At 47.0% G+C, this 22313-nt stretch overlaps 1 protein-coding gene across 1 annotated transcript in view; it reads right to left on the minus strand.

The window, feature by feature from the left end:
- The window catches only part of CPN1 (carboxypeptidase N subunit 1), an 81146-nt gene extending 63815 nt beyond the window's left edge, over nt 1–17331 (minus strand). Inside the window, exons 1-2 of the mRNA XM_073685028.1 lie at nt 16864–17331; nt 546–742 (exon numbers count right to left, since the gene is read on the minus strand). Coding sequence (XP_073541129.1) covers nt 546–742; nt 16864–17086 — 420 coding nt within the window. The 5' untranslated portion in view covers nt 17087–17331. The remainder of the gene's footprint in view (nt 1–545; nt 743–16863) is intronic.
- Nucleotides 17332–22313: the final 4982 nt, after the last annotated feature.

Consider the following 22313-nt stretch of genomic DNA (forward strand, 5'->3'; position numbering starts at 1 on the left):
GGACATACCGCATATTGTCTTCCACTATAAAGACCCACTATCAACCGGACCTCTGTATATGTACATCAGTGTGCTCTGCTGATTTCACCAGAGTTATTATGACCTGGTATCCTGGGGGGGGGGGGGTTAAAGCCCACCACAGCCAATATGTGCATGGCGTTTGTATCCAATGCTTGGATTGGTCTTTGTCTAACTTCCTCCTACTTTCCAACCCTATGGTGTTGCCCCTGCTATTAGATTGTGAAACAGGACTGTGGAATAATAGCAAAGTCCTGGGGGGCAGCACAGTTTTTAATTTGCACTAGCGGTATAGGAACAAAGAAGGACATATTGCTTGACAGCCTGCTCAACACCTGGAGGACTCTTTGAAATGATTGATAACAACCTGTACTGACAAATTTTGCACCGATTGACAGACGTTACTTCCGCTGCTCCTTTGAAGTGTTTTGCAACCAGAATTATTTCATGTTCCACAATACCCAGCAGGATAAAAGCAAAAGGAAACATTCTGTCATGGATGAGAGGTAGAGATCTGTAACCCGTACCTGGTTGGCTGCTACTTCATATCCATCTGGATTCATAGAAGGCATGATATGTATCCTTGTGTTTTGGATTAGGTCGATGATCCTCTGATTGCCATTTCGATATTCCTCACATAGAAACTCGGAAAGTTGAATGAGCAGCTCCCTTCCCAGGATCTCATTTCCATGCATGTTTGCAATATACTTAAATTCCGGCTCCACTATAAAGAAAATGGAAGACATTTTATATATTCATGTATCTGATAATAAGAGATAACATAATGGGTTATATCTAAAGAAATACAATGTGTAAGGAACTGCTCTATTAGCCTGGATCAAAAAAAGTAATTGATACCCTAGCTTGGAATTGCTTTTATAAAAATATATCATATACATAGAAAGATGAGTCACTTTGTTAAAAAATTACATTACATAAAATATACATCCTGTATTGTCCTGCCGAGCTGAACTCAGTATTCTGCTGGTGCAGTCACTGTATACGTACATTACTGATCCTATACTGATCCTGAGTTACATCCTGTATTATACTCCAGAGCTGCACTCACTATTCTGCTTGTGCAGTCACTGTATACGTACATTACTGATCCTTTACTGATCCTGAGTTACATTCTGTATTATACTCCAGAGCTGCACTCATTATTCTGCTGGTGCAGTCACTGTGCACATACATACATTACTGATCCTGTACTGATCCTGAGTTAAATCCTGTATTATACTCCAGAACTGCGCTCACTATTCTGCTGGTGCAGTCACTGTGTACATGATCCTATACTGATCCTGAGTTACATCCTGTATTATACTCCAGAGCTGCGCTCACTATTCTCCTAGTGGAGTCATTGTGTACATACATTACATTACTGATCCTGTACTGATCCTGAGTTACATTCTGTATTATACTCCAGAGCTGCACTCACTATTCTGATCGTGCAGTCACTGTGTACATACATTACATTACTGATCCTATACTGATCCTGAGTTACATCCTGTATTATACTCCAGAGCTGCACTCACTATTCTGCTGGTACAGAAATCATCCCGAAGCAGTATACCAAGATCCAGGGGTTCCCATAATACCCCTATTCAGTATTCTCCCATCAAGCACTCATGACACACTGTCGCATCCAGCTTCAAGCACCTTCTCTGATAGGTAGTACCATCCTTTCTCCAGTGTACCATACTTAAGTTATCTCTAAACCCCTAAGACCAGTATATGTGCATCCAGATCTGCTCTTCTGTGCAGGGCTAGGCTACTCACAAAATTCACCGTTTTGAGATGTACTCTTCATACCTTGTTGCTAGATCTGCGGCTAATGCACCAAGCTGGCAAATAGTCGAGAGCCCCAATTTAGGAGCCAGCGAGCCACATGTGGCTCCCGAGTTACATGTTGGGGACCCCTGGTCTAATGTGTGCCGGATGATGTTAGTGAAGAGAAGGATCCGGCACAATGGATTTCAATTGGCCGCACAATTTGTTCTTTGTGAGATAAACCTGACGCGCCCCCTGGGCCGTGTTGAGGGGAAACCCGGAGCCGGATCTGGATAGGGGTAGTAGTCCTTGTGGCGGTGACCCGGTCCGTGCCCAGGGTGTCAAACTCAGTGTGTGGCAGTCTTGATAGGTGTTATTTGAGTGTCGACTACGCCACCCGTTGATTTGCAGCTATGGAGCTGCCGCTGCAGGGCAGACCACTGAGGCCGGTGTAGAATTGTGCAGCGTGATAGTATAACCCCCAACGGGAGGGGTATGGCCTCAGGGCAGCCAACGTGGAAGATGGGGGTAGCAGGAACCACTCAGAGATGGTGCGGTGTAATTCAGGGTCTTTACTGGTAACAACGATAGACCCTCCCGGAGTACTTGCTAGCGAACGGGGCCTGGTCAGTCCTTGAGCAGATGGGATCTCCCCTGGCCAGGCGGAGTTGTAGGCCTCCCAAACTGACTGTACTCTTCTGGCTACCTTGCTAGAAGCGGATATAAGTAGCCCACGTCCCTGAGTGTGCCGTGTGGTGCTCACCCGTATGGCCGGTGACTCGGGGCCTTCTAATGGCTTCCGCTCCACGATGGCGGTGCTGGTCCCACGCGTGTGACCTTGCCTTCGGGTTTCTGGGCCTGAGGACCTGAAATCCCCTGCCGGTCGGCTTCTGCTGCTGGGTAAGAGTTAGTCCCCACAGCCTCGGACGCCGGGTCCGGTAAGAAAGCTTCTCAGTCAGGGCGAGCTCTGCAGCTGCCAGCCCCTGACTCGTAGTAGTATTGCTCCCACTGAGCTTCTGCTGTTTCTTCCTATGACTGTTTCTCGTCTCTACTCTCCTTGACTCCTAACCCTGCCTCAGCCCCGGGTTTATATAGGGGAAGTTCTTCCCCTCCCCAGACTGGGCAGGAGGTGTGGCATGCACAGGATCCCTGACCAAAGGACCTCCCACCTGCTCTCAGACATAACATTACATTACTGTGGAAACCAGACCCCTGGGGTGCCACATTCCCCCCTAGTGAAATTTAGTACTCCGCGACTAAACATATTTTAGGAAAACATAACAAGATATAACAACAATAACAGTACAATAAGAAAAAAAAACACATAAAGGTGGTCACGGCATGTCCGTAACCGGGTGCAGTCTTTGAAGAAAAGCAAGGTGTCCATTTCACCAAAACAGGGAGACGTAACCAGGTAGGGGTTTGTCCTGCCCCGAGTCCTTAACAGTCTTTAGTCCGTCCTGGGTTACGCTCCAACTATGTACAAGGGATTCCCGGTAAATCCACCAAGGACTCCTACAAATAACTAGAAACACAAAATTATACACAAGCAACAATACACAGGTAAACATAAATAAAACAATTTATACACTTCAAATCCTCCAACGTGCGGGTAACTGGCCTCTAGTGGCCCTAGTGGACCTACGGAGCTGACTGTCTAGCCCTGAACTACAGGGTGTAGGAGCTGTCAAGGGTAAACTGGGCAGCTGTCTACCGGCTCTTTGGCTCACTTGGGATATGGCAGGCTCACTGCAAGCAGAGGGTTGATCCTCCTGGTCTGCTGGTGTGGGGTCTTCTGCCTCCTGGACCGGCTGTTCTTCCAGCTCTACCTGTTGCTCCGTAGGTGCTTGGGATGCTGGTTGGAGGAAGGTGAGTACGGGTACCACAACTGCACCATTGACTTGAGTCCAAGACCGAGGGAAGTCCCCGAGCACAGTACTAACCATATCTTCCCTTTCCTCTACGGGTCGATGGTCTTCTTGTTCCTCTTCAGGGTTCCTCAGTTGTTCGGGACACTTCTTCAGGTGGTCCCGGGATACAATGGCTGTGGTTTCCCCTCCGTCTTTACTGATGGTACAAACCTTCGGGTTCTCGTGGCTTGAGGGCAGTACGGTGTACGGGTCCTTCTCCCACTGGTCGTCCAACTTGTGGAGCCGTCTCTTCCTCTTCAAGACCTGCTCTCCGGGTACCAGGGGAACAGCGGGAGCATACTGGTTGTAAGTTTTCTCTTGTCTTTCCCTAGCCTGACAGAGACTTCGCTCCACGCTCTCCTGTACTCTCCGGTACTGCTGCTGCCTCTCTGTGTCCCAGTCTGCTTCTGGTGAAGTGTCCTCGGGTGTCAGGACTCCCATTTCCAGGTCAACAGGTAACTTACCAGGTCTTGCCCTCATTAGGTAAGCCGGGGTACAGTTGGTGGAACCTACCGGGATATGGTTGTATAGGTCCACCAGATCGGGCAACTTCTCAGGCCACAGACTGCGTTCTTCCAGGGGCAACGTTTTTAGAAGATCCATTACCACCTGGTTCATTTTCTCACAAAGTCCATTAGTTTGCGGATGGTAGGGTGTCGTCCTTATCTTCCGGCAGCCATACAGATTGCAGAATTCCTGGAAGACCTCCGCTTCAAAGGCAGGTCCCTGGTCCGTCAGCACTTGGTCCGGGTACCCGTGTGGACGGCAGAAGTGCTGCTGGAAGGCTCTAGCTGCTGTTTGAGCCGTTAAGTCCTTGACGGGGACGACAACCAAGAACCGGGAGTAATGATCCACGATGGTTAACGCGTAGACGTAGCCACTTCTGCTTGGGGTCAGTTTTACATCATCCAAGGCTACCAGTTCCAACGGTTGCCGGGTGACGATGGACTGCAGGGGAGTCTTCTGGCTGGCACGGTCCTTCCTTCTCAGGTTGCACGGGCCACAGTCTCTGCACCACTTCTCAATGGTTCCCCTCATGCCTACCCAGTGGAATCGCTCGCGCAGCAGGAACTCCAGCTTCTTCCACCCGAAGTGTCCAGCTCCGTCGTGGTATGCCTCCATCACCATGGCTGCGTCTCTTCGTGGCACCACTACTTGCCAGAGTAGTTCATGCGTCCGGGAGTTAACCATTCTGCGGCACAACTTCCCCTTGTAAAGGAACAGTCGACTCTTCTCTGCCCATAGTTGTTTGGCTTCCTCCGGAGCGTCTGGTTCAAGGCAAGCCTCCGGGCGAGTCAGCATCTCCTTCACCAGTCGGACGGCAGGGTCGCTGTCTTGCGTTTCCGCCCAGTTGTAGTGAGGTAAGGGGTTCAACGTAGCAGCCTGCTTACTCCTTACCCGGTGGGAATACTGGATAGTCCCATGACGGTGGAACGCAGGGAGTTCAACTTCTTCCAGTCCCTCCGGATCTTCTCCTTCGTCCGGCAGGTTGGGCATCCTGGACAGGCCGTCCGCGTTGGTATTGGAGCGTCCGGCCCGGTATTTGATTGTGAACTCGTAGTTGGACAGACGGGCCATCCACCTCTGTTGCAGGGCACCGAGTCTTGCCGTGTCCAGGTGTGTCAACGGGTTGTTATCCGTGTACACGGTGAACCGGGAAGAAGCGAGGTAATGCTTAAAGCGCTCGGTGACTGCCCATACTACGGCCAGGAACTCTAGCTTAAATGAGCTGTAATTCTCGGGGTTCCTTTCGGTGGGTCGCAGCTTTCGGCTGGCGTAGGCGATTACTCGTTCCTTCCCCTGCTGGATCTGGGACAGTACGGCTCCTAGCCCGATGTTACTGGCGTCGGTGTAGAGGATAAAGGGCTGGCTATAATCCGGGTACGCCAGGATTTCGTCCCTTGTGAGGGCCATCTTCAGCTGGCGGAAGGACTCTTCTTCCAGCTCCTCCCATTTGAAGGGCGGCTTCTGGTTCTTGGCCTTCCGGGACTGGCCTATCAGGAGGTCCTGCATAGGTGCTGCCTTTTTGGTGAAACCGGGAATAAACCTTCGATAGTAGCCTACCAACCCGAGGAACTGCCGCACTTCTTTTACGCTGGAGGGGCTTGGCCATTCCTTAATTGCGGTGATCTTATCAGGGTCGGGAGCCACTCCGTCAGCGCTCACCACGTGTCCCAGGTACTGCACCTTTGGTTTCAGGAGGTGACACTTGGAGGGTTTCACCTATAGGCCGTAACTCGCCAGAGCTTCGAACACTTCCGCCAGGTGTTTCAGGTGGTCCTCATACGTCTTGGAATATACGATGACATCGTCCAGGTACAACAGGACCGTCTCGAAGTTTCTGTGGCCCAGACAACACTCCATTAGTCGTTGGAAGGTTCCTGGTGCGTTGCAGAGTCCGAACGGCATGCAGGTGAACTCGCTAAGTCCCATCGGGGTGGTGAATGCGGTCTTCTCCCGGTCCGCCTCTGCTACAGGAATCTGCCAGTACCCGCTAGTGAGATCCAAGGTGGAGAAGAAGTTAGCAGATCTTAAAGCAGCCAATGACTCCTCTATCCTTGGTAAGGGGTACGCATCCTTGTGTGTGATACGGTTGATTTTCCGGTAATCTACACACATCCTCATGGTGTTGTCTTTTTTTCTGACTAAGACTAGTGGAGCTGCCCAGGGGCTACAGCTATCCCTGATCACCCCAGCCTCCTTCATGTCTCTAAGCATCCCCTTGGCGTGTTGGTAGTGGGCAGGGGGTACGGGTCGATACCTCTCTTTTATAGGAGGATGGTCTCCCGTGGGGATGTGGTGTTCTACCCCCTTGACTCGCCCGAAGTCTAACGGGTGTTTACTGAACACTCTCTCGTACTCTTGAACCACCCGATAGACTCCTTGTTTCTGGTGTGCGGGAGTGGAGTCAGTACCAAGATGTAGTTGCTGACACCAGTCCTCCATGTTTTTCTTAGAGCCGTTACCTTCCTCCGGGTGAGATGGAGGCAAGGGTTCCACAGATTGTATAGAATTTTGGTTAATGGTATATAATTTGGCTAGCGTGGCATACCGGGGCAGGTACACTTCCCTCTCCCCGATATTTATTATGCGAACGGGCACCCTCCCATGGCGTACATCAACCACCCCCCGTGCTGTCAAAATGGTGGGCCTACTGTCCGAGTAAACTGGTTCTACCATTGCCTGGTAATCCCTACCTCTCAGACCAATAGCTGCCCGACACCAAATCATCATTTCACTTTTTGGGGGCATGGCAATAGGAAAAGGGTCACACATTCTTACGCTACCAATCTCACCGCCGGAGAGTTCCACCTGTTGCCGTCGCATCAGTGCCCGGATCTCTTTTTGGAGCACCCGCTGCTCGCCGGAGCTGGCGTTCTTGGCAACCTGTTGTAAAAGGAAAATCACCTCTGCAAGACAATTTTCAATTACATTAGTTCCTAGCGTTATCTTTGGGTGACTCTCGTGTTTGTCAATGTCTACAATAATCAGTCCCTGTGCTGCTAGTTCGACTCTACCAATTTTAATGGTCGCCTCTTTAAATCCGATCTGTGGCACGGGCTGACCATTGCTGGCGATGATACTCAAGTCGTCGTCAGGGTAGCGGGTTATATCCGAGTCATTCCAGTACTGCTTGAAGAGCACGTACGGGATGGTGGTGACCTGTGACCCGGTGTCCAGTAGGGCACTCATAGGGATGCCATCCAGTACCACAGGCAAGACTGGACGTCCTCCGACATATTTGTCGCGCCAGTTCGATGGGCCTGGTGATCTTTTTCCTGGGGGTTGGCCCTCTACCCCCAGGTTGTGCCAGTTTAAAGGACAGTACCTTGCCATATGTCCGGGTTGATTGCAGCGGCGGCAGATGGGTCGTCCGTCCTCGTTGTACCGGTCACTGGGTCTTCCTCTGGCCGGTGGGGTCCTCCTTGGTCGACGCCACGGGATGTTCTCCGGTCCGGATGCCAGCTGGATCTTCCCTGGAGTGGAAGCCTGTAAAGACTGCACAGTTCGGGTTAACGCAGCAACGCTTTTAGCTAGCTCTTGGACCTGATGGTGCAGGTCTGGAGCCGGGTCATTGTTCAAAGCCTGCGCATCAGCCCCTACAGGCCCTGCCGACAAGGGCGCCGCCTCCTGGTGGTAAGTGATAGCTGGGCGCCTGTGGGTCACAACGCCATCCGGTGCCGGTTCTCGGAGCACCCGGATGGCTCTGTCCTTGAACTGTGCAAATCCCAGATGAGGGTCCTGTAGGGCCATTGCCCGCAACTGGGTTCGGTGGGCATTGCAATATAAACCCTCTATAAATTGTTCAGTCAACAGCCTGTCCTCGTCTCCCACGCCGTCAGGGTCGGTCTGCTTAACGGCTCTCAGGGCCTCTTGTAGGTTCAGGGCATAGTCCCTTATACTCTCATGGGCCCGCTGTTTGCACCCGTAGAATCTAAGCTTGATCTCGGCTGAGGTGCGGGTATCAAAGGTGTCCCTCAGCCGGGTTAGTATCCCTGCGACAGTCCTCTCCCCAGGTGGCCAGGACTTTACCTCCCTTCGGGCTGCTCCGGTTAATTGGGCCACCAGGATGCTCACTTTTTGCTCTTCTGTGAGGGGTTACACCTGGAAGAGGCTATCCAGCCTTTCTCTAAAGTCCTGCAGGGTATGTGACTCCCCTGAGTACTGGGGTAGCCAGGCTGCCCCCGGGATATAGGGCATGGTGAAAGGCATGACCGCGACAGCGGTGGCGCTGGCGGGGGTTGAAGCGGTGAAGCTCTCCTCCGTATCCGACATCCTTCTCCCCCCTAGTGGACCGTGGCCTACCTTGCGATGATCCTCTTCCGTAGGCCGCGGCTCTGCAGTGGATCGTCAGGGTTGAGGACCTTCCGTCGCGCTCCGGTGACGTCGGCGTCTGCTGGGCTCCTTCCAGGACCTTACGCAACGTCCGGACGTGAGGCGGGGCTTCAGTTCTCGCGCGCTTTCGGAGTCCACGCCCCTCTTCTTCCCGCGCGGCGTCCTCAAGATGGCGCCCAATGGCGGGAAAACTCCACAGATGGCGGGAAGAAGGCTGAAGATGGCGCCAGATGGCGGGAATCTTCACGGATGGCGGGAAGAAGGCTGAAGATGGCGCCGGATGGCGGGAAAACTTCACGGATGGTAAGTTTTAAAAGTCTCTTTTTCAGGCACGCAGTACCCGGTGGTTGCGGGCACGAAATCCTGCCGACTACGCCAAAAGTTGACGCGCCCCCTGGGCCGTGTTGAGGGGAAACCCGGAGCCGGATCTGGATAGGGGTAGTAGTCCTTGTGGCGGTGACCCGGTCCGTGCCCAGGGTGTCAAACTCAGTGTGTGGCAGTCTTGATAGGTGTTATTTGAGTGTCGACTACGCCACCCGTTGATTTGCAGCTATGGAGCTGCCGCTGCAGGGCAGACCACTGAGGCCGGTGTAGAATTGTGCAGCGTGATAGTATAACCCCCAACGGGAGGGGTATGGCCTCAGGGCAGCCAACGTGGAAGATGGGGGTAGCAGGAACCACTCAGAGATGGTGCGGTGTAATTCAGGGTCTTTACTGGTAACAACGATAGACCCTCCCGGAGTACTTGCTAGCGAACGGGGCCTGGTCAGTCCTTGAGCAGATGGGATCTCCCCTGGCCAGGCGGAGTTGTAGGCCTCCCAAACTGACTGTACTCTTCTGGCTACCTTGCTAGAAGCGGATATAAGTAGCCCACGTCCCTGAGTGTGCCGTGTGGTGCTCACCCGTATGGCCGGTGACTCGGGGCCTTCTAATGGCTTCCGCTCCACGATGGCGGTGCTGGTCCCACGCGTGTGACCTTGCCTTCGGGTTTCTGGGCCTGAGGACCTGAAATCCCCTGCCGGTCGGCTTCTGCTGCTGGGTAAGAGTTAGTCCCCACAGCCTCGGACGCCGGGTCCGGTAAGAAAGCTTCTCAGTCAGGGCGAGCTCTGCAGCTGCCAGCCCCTGACTCGTAGTAGTATTGCTCCCACTGAGCTTCTGCTGTTTCTTCCTATGACTGTTTCTCGTCTCTACTCTCCTTGACTCCTAACCCTGCCTCAGCCCCGGGTTTATATAGGGGAAGTTCTTCCCCTCCCCAGACTGGGCAGGAGGTGTGGCATGCACAGGATCCCTGACCAAAGGACCTCCCACCTGCTCTCAGACATAACATTACATTACTGTGGAAACCAGACCCCTGGGGTGCCACAAACCGCCGTGAGAGGAGTAGTGGCACTCTCACAAAGAACATAGGAGCGCCCAACCAAGCCGAGCACTCTTGTGTATGGGAGAGTCGGCGGCCAGCTATCTACAGTAATGTGTGTGGGGGGCTTTAGTGAAGTAAACAGATCAGCAGTTCAAACCCCTGTACTGTCCAGACAGTTTGTTGCAATGTATGTGAAGATAAAATGTAATCGTTTTTTGAGTCCAAAGTTTAGCTCACAGATGATTGCCCAGACTGTAAGCAATTGTGTCAACTTCTCCACTGTTTTTTCGTAACTCTCAGTGGCTTAGATGGAGAAAGAAGCACAAATGTGCAGCCACATCTTTGTACATTGTGCCCCAGGATGTGGCGGTTACCATCTTCTTTATATAGCTAATAAATGAATGTACTGTATATACATTAGAGTACAAAATATTTAGGCAGGTGTGGGAAAAATGCTGCAAAATAACAACACTTTCAAAACAGCACCAAAGCATCACCTCTTCTAGTTACATTTGCCACACAGTTTGTGAAGGAACTTGTAAGGGAGGTTGTTCCAAACATCTTGGAGAACTAACCTCAGATCTTCTGTGGATGTCGCTTGTGCAAATCCTTCTGTTTCTTCATGTGATCCCAAACAGACCGTATGATGTTGAGATCAGGATTCTGTGGGGGCCAGATCATCACTTCTAGCACTCTTTGTTCTTATTTATGCTGAAGATAGCCAATGTCATTAAAAACTATGTGTTTGTGGTTGTTGTCCAGCTGCAGAATAAATTTGGCGCCAATCAAACACTTCCCTGCTGGTATTGCATGATGGATAAGTATCTGACAGTATTTCTAAGCATTGAAATTGTTATGCACACGCCCGGACTGACTGGCGTGAGCGTGGTTAGTGATCCCACTGGACCATGAACCGAGGAGTGCCTGGATGCGCGTAACTAAGTATCAACTCGGTCCGACCAAGGTCGCACGGCGGCTCAGTCGACTCCGTGAACCAGGGAGGAACTGAGCAGAGGGAACAGGTGCTACTCCAGGTCAGACCCCGGTCACAGCTGTTGACCCACACCGGGGAATGCAGGAACGGGCATGCACGGCTGGTATGCAGACAGGTGGGTACTGGCAGGCATGTCGGGTCTGCAGACAGGCAGGTACTGGCAGGCACGGCTGGTAAGCAGACAGGCGGGTACTGGCAGGCACGGCTGGTATGCAGACAGGCGCGTACTGGCAGGCACGGCTGGTATGTAGACAGGCAGATACTGGCAGGTAGGAACGCAGGCTGGATAGGGACCAGTACAGACTGGGATACAGGAACAGAGCCGCAGGTGCTGTGGACAAGCAGAGCAGAGCGAAACTGCAGGAGCGGAGTACAAGCAGAGCAGAGCGAAACCGCAGGTGCGGTGGACAAGCAGAGCAGAGCAAAACCGCAGGTGCGGTGGACAAGCAGAGCAGAGCGAAACCGCAGGTGCGGTGGACAAGCAGAGCAGAGCGAAACCGCAGGTGCTGTGGACAGGCCGAGCAGAGCGAAACCGCAGGTGTGGTGGACAAGCAGAGCAGAGCGAAACCGCAGGTGCGGTGGACAAGCAGAGCAGATCAAAACCGCAGGTGTGGTGGACAAGCAGAGCAGAGCGAAACCGCAGGTGCGGTGGACCAGCAGAGCAGAGCAAAACCGCAGGTGCGGTGGACAAGCAGAGCAGAGCAAAACCGCAGATGCGGTGGACAAGCAGAGCAGAGCAAAACCGCAGGTGCGGTGGACAAGCAGAGCAGAGCAAAACCGCAGGTGCGGTGGACAAGCAGAGCAGAACGAAACTGCAGGTGCGGTGGGCAAGCAGAGCACAGCAAAACCGCAGGTGCGGTGGACAAGCAGAGCAGAGCAAAACCGCAGGTGCGGTGGACAAGCAGAGCAGAAGGTGCAGGTAGACAGGACAGGGCTCTGTTCACATGGAACAGACTGGGAAACACAGGAAGATAGTTAGAACACAGGAGGTAGATACGGAGGCAGGGAGACGGGACAAGCAGAACCAGATACACACAAGGTACTTGCAATGAAGTAGCGAGTGGACACAAAACTCACAAACAGAAGTACAGAGACAATGAGTTGGAGTTAGGTGCAGGTTCAGACACTGCAGGAAAAGGGAAGGCTCGGACATAGAGACAAAACAGGTAACAGGCTAGGACACAGTTCAGACAGGAACTGAACCAGGAACAAGATACAGGAACGAGCCTGGGAACTCAGCCCCCAGGGTGGCGGAAACAGACTAGAAGTCACAGATACAGGTAACAGGCCAGGGAATACAGCCCCCAGGGTGGCGGAACAGACTAGAAGTCACAGATACAGATAACGGGCCTGGGTATACAGCCCCCAGGGTGGCGGAGCAAACTAGAAGTCACAGATACAGGTAACAGGCCTGGGTATTCAGCCCCCAGGGTGGCGGAAACAGACAAGATACAGGACAGGACCTGGCAACTCAGTTGCACAGAACACACTGAAAGAAAGTGTTGCTCAGGCACCTCCTACTGGGTGGAGGGGGTTTAAGTATCCAGTGACTCACGACAATAGGCTGGGGACGCATTAGGAGTGCGCACACAGTAACTATAAGAATCAGGCAGTAACCGCGCTGCCGTCCTAAGCAATCAGACAAGAGACATGCACACAGCAGGTACTGGAGCAAATTGTGCAGCCTGGACTGATAGGTAAGATGGCGGTCTTGCATGGTGGCAGGTGGTAAGCCATGCCAGCATGCCACCAGGGATGTTACAGAAATTACCATTAATCTTGATCAATCTTCAACTCCATTTTCTTAAATGCAGCCTCAGACTTGCAAGGACCCTCCTCCGCGCTTCACTGTTGCCTGCAGACCCTCATTACTGAGCCGCTCTCCAGTCATTCGGCGAACAAACTGCCTTCTCTTACAGCCAAATATTTCACATTTTGACTCATCAGTCTAGAGAATCTGCTGACATTTTACTGCACTCTAGTTTCTATGTTTTCATACATAGTTCAGTCACTTGGCCTTGATTCCATGTTGAAGGTATGGCTTTTTGGATCAATAGATGAAGACCACTTCTGGCCAGACTTCTCTGAACAGTAGATGGGTGTAACTGGGTCCCAATGGTTGCTGCCAGTACTGAACTGATGGCACTGCTGGACATCTTCCTATTTCAAAAGGAAATAATCATGATGTGTCTTTCATCTGCTAAAATATTTTTCCTTGGTCGACCACCATGTCTACAATCCTCAACATTTTCCATTTCTTGGTGCTTCTTTAAAAGAACTTGAACATCACATCTTGAAACCCTGGCCGGCTTTGAAATCTTTGCCTGATAAAGACCTTGCTGATGCAGTATAACTACCTTGTGTAATCACCTTGTGTTTGATTGCTGTACTGAGTCTTGCATTGGTGTATGACCTGTGACATGAAATTGATTTCCACAACGTCACCTTTGCAGCAGAGTTTGGCTGTTTCTCATCCCATTTTAAACCTCCTACACTGCTGTTTCTGTTTCAGTTAATGATGGTGTTTTAACCTACTTATGAAAATCATTATAATTATCTCCTGTTTTGTATAACTGTTATTCATACACCTGACTATAGTCTTACAAAATCCCTGTCTTAGTACAAGTGAACCTAGGAAAATTGCTGCTGTTTTGAAGGCAAAGTGTGCTCACACCAAATATTGATTTGGCTTGGTTTGATTTTATATGATTTAGTCTTAATTTGCAGTATTTCTTCCACACCTGCTTAAAATATCTTTGCTGGAAGTACAGGGATTGGACTGTAGAGGACTGGAGTAAAGATTTTTTCTCTGATGAAGCCCCCTTAGGACTATTTCGAAAACAGGGAAGAATGATTGTCCGGAGAAGAAAAGGTGAGCGCTGCCACGAGTCCTGTGTCCTGCCAACAATAAAGCATCCTGAGATCATTCATGTGTGGGGGTTTTCATCTGTTGAGGGGGGCTCACTCACAATTTTGTTTAACAACACGGCCATGAATAAAGAATGGGATCTAAACATCCTCCAAGAGCGACTTCTCCCAACCATCCAGCAGCAATTTTGTGATGAACAAGGCTTTTTCTAGCATGATGGAGACCATGTCACAAGTTAAAAATGATAACTAAGTGGCTCGGTGAACAAACCATTGAAATTTTGGGTCTGTGGTTGTAAATTCTCCAATCTCAATCCCAATGACAACCTATGATCAATCTGCAAAAGGATCGTGGACAAACAAAAACACAGAAATTGTGTCAAACTTCAAAGTAATAATTAGGCAGGAATGGGTCGTCATCAGTTAAGATTTGGTCCTGAAGCTGATATCCAGATGCCAGAAGTCTTGAAAATAAAGGTCAACACTTTAAATATTGAGTCTTTGCATAAACGTGATGTATTTCTCAACAAAAGTTTAAAAACTTATGAAATGCAATTGTTCTTCAATAACCAAAGAAACATCCAACTACAGGATCTAAAAACACCGAAGCAACAAACTTTGTGAAAACTAAAGTTTCTGTCAGTCTCAAAACTTTTGGCCACAACTGTATACAGACATATATACAATGGAACTTGTACATATGTTGTTAGCATATCGTATAATCATATAATCTCTGATTCTCTGCATTCTCCTAAATTGCTAATTGCTGCTATAAAAGTTTTTACAATGTGAAAACTGTGCAGGCCATGCTGATACACATGACAGAGGTAATAAAAGAGCTGAAGTGATAAGCCTGATAAGCCTCACCTCTGGGCAATCCAGAACACAATAAGAGCAATTATATGGGAGAATTGTCCATGTAAGAATGCAAACAATCCACACTGCGATCAATGTAGATCGACTTCTGTTCATCCCATCCTGACAACATATAGTTACATAAAACCTACATGTTAGGTAACAGGTGACATCTCTATATGGGACAGGTGCAGCGGTTTCATACCTCTTTTGCTGCTTTTTTGTCAATGACATCATTTTCTAGAATAGAAGGTAGATAGATACTCATTCATCAAGCAGTTTACGTCAGTTTTCTGGTATAAAACAGCTTAAAATGCTGCCAATTTTTCATTTATAGTTCATTATAATGCATGAATGCCTATGAGTGGCGTACATTTATTTTGGCTGGACACGGCATCTGAAAGATGTGCTAAATTCCTTATGAGGTGCAGGACGCTTAATCAATATGGCGTATCTTATTCCAGGGAGCTGTTCATCAAGAATGACATACCAATCACCAGTCATGATGAATTGGGGCACTAAAAATTTGCAGAAAGTAAAGTTTATGAAGTGTCTCAAAAGGTGAAACTTTACCTTAAAATGTATACAAGATAGCAGCAGATGGGTGGAGGGTAAGAAAGTGCCAAAGGTTCACAGGCTGTACCAATAAATAGCTGCAACATGAGATAGACTGTCAGATAGATATGTAGATTGACTACCAGCCTCCATATATATTAGATGAAAGGCAGAAAAACCCGCCAAGTTCTTCGGGATCTGATGTGTATGGGGGCCTCCTGACTTTTCGTAGACTGGTGATGTTGCTGGAGAGGAGGATTGGGCAGCTGCAATTTTACTGTCTGATCATTTGTGTTTCAAGGAATATAAGCCACTGTCAGAGGCGCGTGGCAGCAGCTTTTTCCTCTTTTCCAGCTGAAAACACACGAACACTCAGCCAACCTGGGCATTCATGTATGTGGGAGTTGGGAAAGATAGCTGTCTGCCCAACGAATCTTCAGTCAACAGCAGTCTAATGTGAATGGCCCACTATAAGCAGAGATAGATAGATAGATAGATAGATAGATAGATAGATAGATAGATAGATAGATAGAGATATACAGATGGAAAGATAGATAGATAAATGATAGATAGATATGAGATAGATAGATAGATAGATAGATAGATAGATAAGATAGATAGATAAAAAATAGATCAATGATAGATAGATATGAGATAGACAGATAGATAGACAGATAGAAGGATAGATAGATAGATAGATAGATGATATATAGATAGATACTGTAGGTAGATAGATATACAGATGGAAAGATAGATAGATATTAGGAATGATGGGTGCAGAGCCTCCCAAGCAAAAATATCCAGTATTGCAAAGTAAGGTACATAGAAAAGAAAAAAGCAGACAGCACTCAAATATTTACCAAAAAATATAAAGACTTTAATCAGTCCATGTGGCGTGTCTCGTTGACGTTGACGTTCAAATGAACCTTTCTCTATGTTTTTTGGTAAATATTGGAGTGCTGCCTGCTTTTTTCTTTTCTAGATAGATATATAATAGATAGATAGAAGGATAGATAAATGATGAATAAATGGATAGATATCGGGATAGATAGATAATAGATAGATAGATAGGATAGATAAATGATGAATACATGGATAGATATAGAGATAGATAGATAGATAGATAGATAGATAGATAGATAGATAGATAGAAAGACTATATTACCAAAACTATGCAGAAACCTGATGATTATCATCTTATATGTATTAAAATGGAGTTGGGCCAGCTTTAGCAGTCATAGAAGATCCAGGGGCCCTAATTCAAAATCCCCTAATAAAGAAGTGTCATTTATCGTACTGATCTTCTCATATGAGACAGAGAGATCTATAGACAGAAGACATGGGTGAATAAAGGCCACAGTTTTTTTCATTATTTCATGTCTAGAGTGGTGCCATTTTTTTGAAGAAGAGAGAGAGAGAGAACTTTTATTAGAAGCTTTCTTAAAAGTTGATTTCTGCTCCTGAAAATCATATTATTAGTTGTAGTAGCACACACATGAATAATAATATAATGATATGGGATATTAATATGATCAATATATATTACATGGTATATTCTTATTCTTATTATCATACATAGTATATAAGGATTACATATAAATACTTACATTTTCATAAATCCAATCTAAAAAATAAAGTTATATCATCGCCAATACAATATCTGTTGTGACAAGACATCAGCATGCCCTGATACTTACGCAGTTCATGGGTGCCAGGGTTGTCACTGAACTCGATGACATATAGGTGCCTCCCTTGGTGGCTTCTGCCAATGCTGTAGATCTTGGTGATATAAGGACAGGCATGGTGGACATCATACAGAGCCTGGATCAGTTCCTGGTAGCGGTGGTAATGAAAGCTGACTGGCACTGCCACCTTACACAGGAGGGCAAGGAGAAGAAAAGCGCAGAACTTCACACTCATTCTTTCAGCGTATTCCCTGAAGTTTCCATAGGATAAGTAACAGAGCCCTCCTGTCCTGCCCCTCTACCAGTGTGAACTGCAACCAGCCTGCTCCAATTTCATAGAAAAGTGCCAGCCCACTGCTGACTGCAGCCCAGTGGATGGAAGTTTGTGAGGTGGACTAAGGGGGGAAAAATGAGTTACTTTTGCAGAACTCCTCCCTAGACAGCATCCTACAGAGTGACTTACAGCAGTTATTTGAGGAAACCCCCCTCCTTCCCCTCTGCTCTCTTCCTCCTCCTCTCTGTGGCCCCCACCAGGTAGACCAAGCACCACTGACCTCTGCTCATTTATTAACCAGTGAGGCTAAATGATTAAACCGTCACGTATTTACTGTCGTTACGCTTTACCGCAGCGTATCTGATCGTTTGCTACTAAGTAATCGTGTTTAACACATGTTTTACATCCTCGTCTCCAGGTTTTAGGAGCAATAAACAGCGATGGTTATTTTTAAGCACCTTTTTTCCTTCCCATTGACCATTATAGAAGAAAAAATTGTAGCATAAGGGCTCATTCACATTACCGTATTATGGCTACGTTTTATTTCCTATAAATAAGTTTCAGCGGTTTTATTCACATTTACAATTTTTTTTATACCTATTCCTTTTTCTCTTTTTTTTAAATGCCCAGCTTGTTAACGGGATGCTGCAAACAAATGTTCACATGGTCGTATTATTAATTCTTTTTTACCGTTCATATTTCAGCAACATTACAAAAATACAGCTAAAAAAAAAACAGAACAAAAAAAAAAATGCCAAAGAAAAAAAACAGTAAGTAAAAAATTAAATCCAAATTTGCGTATCCACATACGCAACATTGTCCAGCCCAACCAATTACCCAAGACTACTATTATGGTACTATTAATAAGAATAACAAAAATGCCTTGGATCCCAATAGATTGAATCTGCTCCTCTGATGACAGAGATGATGCCACAAGGGATATTTCATTGCACACTTAAAAGTTCTGTAACTGTCTAAAAACTTTATGATACAATTCTTCAGATGTCTGCTTACTGTAAAGTGATCAAAACTAGTCTGTTTACATCCTGGGACAAAAAACTGATAGCAGAATAGATTAGTGTCCTACTTTTAAAATAGCAACAATCTATCCTGTCCTGATAGTTTGTAACAATGTATCAGGTGGTAAAATAGGAATGGGGCTGTTTAACTCACAGAGAATTGTCTAGACTGGAAAAAATGTAACGAATAAATATTAAGTTTATGCCAATTTCTGACTTCAGAGTGTAAATATTTTCATTCGCGTACAGAAAATAGAGATCTTGAAAATGGAGAGAAATGTAAACATATAGGGGCGAAGCCATCAAACAGTTTTCGCAAGTCACAAACTTTTGCGCAATGTTTGGTTTCAGTTTGAATCTAAGCCCAATTCAAGGGGATATTGTGATACCAAGGAAGTGTAGGGCTGTTTTTGGAAAAAGAAAGCAGCCATAACATGCAGTTTTTGTGGGTGTTTTAGTTTTTTCAGCTAAAATCAGCAGTGGATCAAAAGAAGAGGTATAAAGGGCGTTGTGACCTGAGTTCAAACCTTAAAGGAGGATTTCTATTAAATTATATATTCCAACTCTCCTCAAACATCCCAAAAAAAAGAGAGATCTCCTGGAAGAGTCAGCAAATCATTTGGGTGCCGCATCACTTAGTCATGGGATGGGTAATAAATATAGGATCGCTGAGGGTCTGACTATAGGGTCCCCCAACATTCCTGAAAAGAGAGGTCCTGAAGTCCCCTGTGTGAATAAAGCAGTGATCTGCATTGCACTATTCATTTTTATGGGATTGACACCCAGGCTAGCTCTTTAACTCCTATAGAAGTGAATGGATCTGTGGTCACAGAAATTTTTACAATAAATCTGCCGTATGTGAACATATCCTAGCCATGTCAGGTCAGATGATCTTTTTATTATTGTATGTGGCCTTTAAAGGGTATTTCTAGCTTTACATAAAGGGGTGTTATCACAAAAATAATTTTTTATCTTTTACATTTATGGTGTTTCCTGTTTCACTCGGCCCCATGATCATTTTTTATGTGGCATAACCCTTGTGATGTATTTTGTTGTTGGTGTGGCTTTGTGTCATGTATGATAATGAACTTCATTTGTGATCTGTGTGTTTTTTCATAAACCACAAATATATGTTCTGTAAGGGGAAGTGACACACGTCATGTTCTCTTACCTTGACCAGCATATCCTGTGTCCTAATGATATTCTGGTGCAATTCAGCATTACGTTCCTATGGCTGGACAGAATGTTTCAGGTAATGGGATTTCAAAATAATAGCTTTACTTTGTTCCCATATATAGGGCACCAGGAATAAACAGTTCGGCAAAAAGGCAAAAATTGGCCATAAAAATGCAAGCTGTGAAAATCTGCATTTTTCTTCTTTTCCAGTTCTTCCTTGTAAATTACAGATTTTATATAGAACATAACCCCTTTCATGTATGGAAATCCACCTCTCTTATAAATGCTTAATTAAGCTTAGTATTTCAGTCCTGGGAGTGTGGTCTATGACCTTTAATTCGGTCCCTCTCAAGAATGGCACAGTGATTTCAATGTTCAAATGGAATAGAAGTGTGCAAAGTATGAGGCACCTAGTGTCGCAGTCATAGTCCCTTAATCAGGGCACAGTTGTGGACATTACATACAATAGCAAGGAACAGAGCTTGCTGCTTGCTGGTTACACAATAGCATAAAGGCACAGAGCTTGGTGGTTACACATCAGAGTTGAGGCACAGAGCTTGGTGGTTAATACAACAAAATGAAGGCTCAAAGCTTGGTTGTTGTTACACATCAGAGATGAGGCATAAAGCTTTGTGGTAATATAACAGAATAAAGGCACAGAAGTTGGTTGTTACACATCAGAGGTGAGGCACAAAGCTTGGTGGTTACACATCAGTGGTTTGGCTTAGAGCCTTTGTTGTTAATCAACAAAGTGGAGACACTGAGCTTAATGGTCCCACATCAGTTTTGAGGCAAGGAGGTTGGCAATTACATATGTTAGTTGAGAACTTAGTGGCTGCAGATCAGAGTTGCGGCAAGGTGCTTGGCGTTTACACTTCAGAGTTGTGGCACAAAGCTTGGCGGTTACACATCAGAGTTAAGACAAGGAGCTTGGCGTTTACACTTCAGAGTTGCGGCACAGAGTTTGGTGGTTACACATCAGTGGTTTGGCTTAGAGCCTTTGTTGTTAATCAACAAAGTGGAGACACTGAGCTTAATGGTCCCACATCAGTTTTGAGGCAAGGAGGTTGGCAATTACATATGTTAGTTGAGAACTTAGTGGCTGCAGATCAGAGTTGCGGCAAGGTGCTTGGCGTTTACACTTCAGAGTTGCGGCACAGAGCTTGGCGGTTACACATCAGAGTTAAGACAAGGAGCTTGGCGTTTACACTTCAGAGTTGCGGCACAGAGCTTGGTGGTTACACATCAGTGGTTTGGCTTAGAGCCTTTGTTGTTAATCAACAAAGTGGAGACACTGAGCTTAATGGTCCCACATCAGTTTTGAGGCAAGGAGGTTGGCAATTACATATGTTAGTTGAGAACTTAGTGGCTGCAGATCAGAGTTGCGGCAAGGTGCTTGGCGTTTACACTTCAGAGTTGCGGCACAGAGCTTGGCGGTTACACATCAGAGTTAAGACAAGGAGCTTGGCGTTTACACTTCAGAGTTGCGGCACAGAGCTTGGTGGTTACACATCAGAGTTAAGGCACAGAGCTTGGAACTTACATATTTTAGCTGAGGCTCATAGCTTGGTAGTTGCACATCAGAGATACAGTAAGTCACAGAGATTGGCTGTTGCACATTATTTGAGGCACAATGCTTGGCAGCTACACATGAAAACTGAGGTATTGAGCTTGGCGGTTACACACCAGAGTATAGGCACAAACTTTGACAATCGCACATGTTATTTGCGGCACAGAGCTTGGAGTTTATACATCAGAGTTGAAACACAAAGATCTGTAAAGGTCACAGAAGATGAGAGAAAGACTAAGTGCACAACGACGGGAATAGGGGGAGGAAGCCCAAACACTAGAGAAAGGGGGAGTGGAGACCCCTAAGCAAATCTGACAGTCACCCTGACTCCCCTAACGTCCCTAAATAGGTTCCGCACCTATCGCCGAGCAGGAAACGTAATTCCTGACTGCCCCTAGCGATAGGCCCTAGGTAGGGAGGGGACGAGGTGAACACTAATCAGCCCCCACTGCAACTAAAGACAAACAGGTAAACAGACAAGAGAAACACTTAGCTTGAGAAGACACCAGAGAGATCACGCCAACTATCCTCCAAAGGAACTCCAAGAAGACACTAGCCGACCTCTAGTACTTCAAGCCTGGACAGAGGAAAATAGAGCTATCATCGGCGACTCTCTGGAGAGACTGAAAGTATTTAAACATCCAGCAAGGGTGTGACAATTAGCAGCAGAAGGTGTAGGTCACTGCTAGGTCCTAGAGGGAGAAGGATATCACTACACTACAGAGATGAAAAGGTCAAGAAGGTGCCTGTAGAGCCAAGCGCAATGACCTTTTACAGCTGGATCCAGAAAGACTGTCTGTCACACCTGACACACCCGTGACAGTAGCTACAATCAGAATTGAAGGACAGAGCTTGGAGATTATACAATTGAGTTGAGGCACAGAAGTTGGCAGTTACACATCACAATGGAGGCACAGAACTTGTTAGTTACACATCAGAGTTAGGGCACAGAGTTTGACAGTTACACATCTTAGTTGAGGCATAGAGTTTGGAGGTTACACATCAGAATTGATTCATGAAGATTGGCAGCTACACATCTGAATTGTAGCACAGAGCTTGTCAGTTACCCTTAGGATTTGAGGCACATAGCTTGGCAGTTAAACAACAGATTACAGACAGTATTGAGACACAGATCTTAGCGGTTACTCATCTACTCATACATTTCACCTAGTTATAACAGAACTACAGAGCAGGTCCACTGAATAGGTGACAATCAGAAACCATCCTTATGAATGCTCGAATCCAGGGGCATATTACAGAAGTTAGGAAATTTACAATTTGCCATTTTAACTTAATGGCATTTGGTTCTAGGATAACTCAGAACAGCAACTCAGCTCGGCACTATTCATGGATTTGTTGGCTCAGGTAACAAGTGAAAGGGTGCTGATGGCATCTACTTCTACAGACCACAGCGTTGTTTATT

This window comes from Phyllobates terribilis, unplaced genomic scaffold (genome assembly GCF_046119375.1).
Source record: "Phyllobates terribilis strain yellow unplaced genomic scaffold, ASM4611937v1 Scaffold_5__5_contigs__length_657084704, whole genome shotgun sequence".
Classification (NCBI taxonomy): Eukaryota; Metazoa; Chordata; class Amphibia; order Anura; family Dendrobatidae; genus Phyllobates; species Phyllobates terribilis.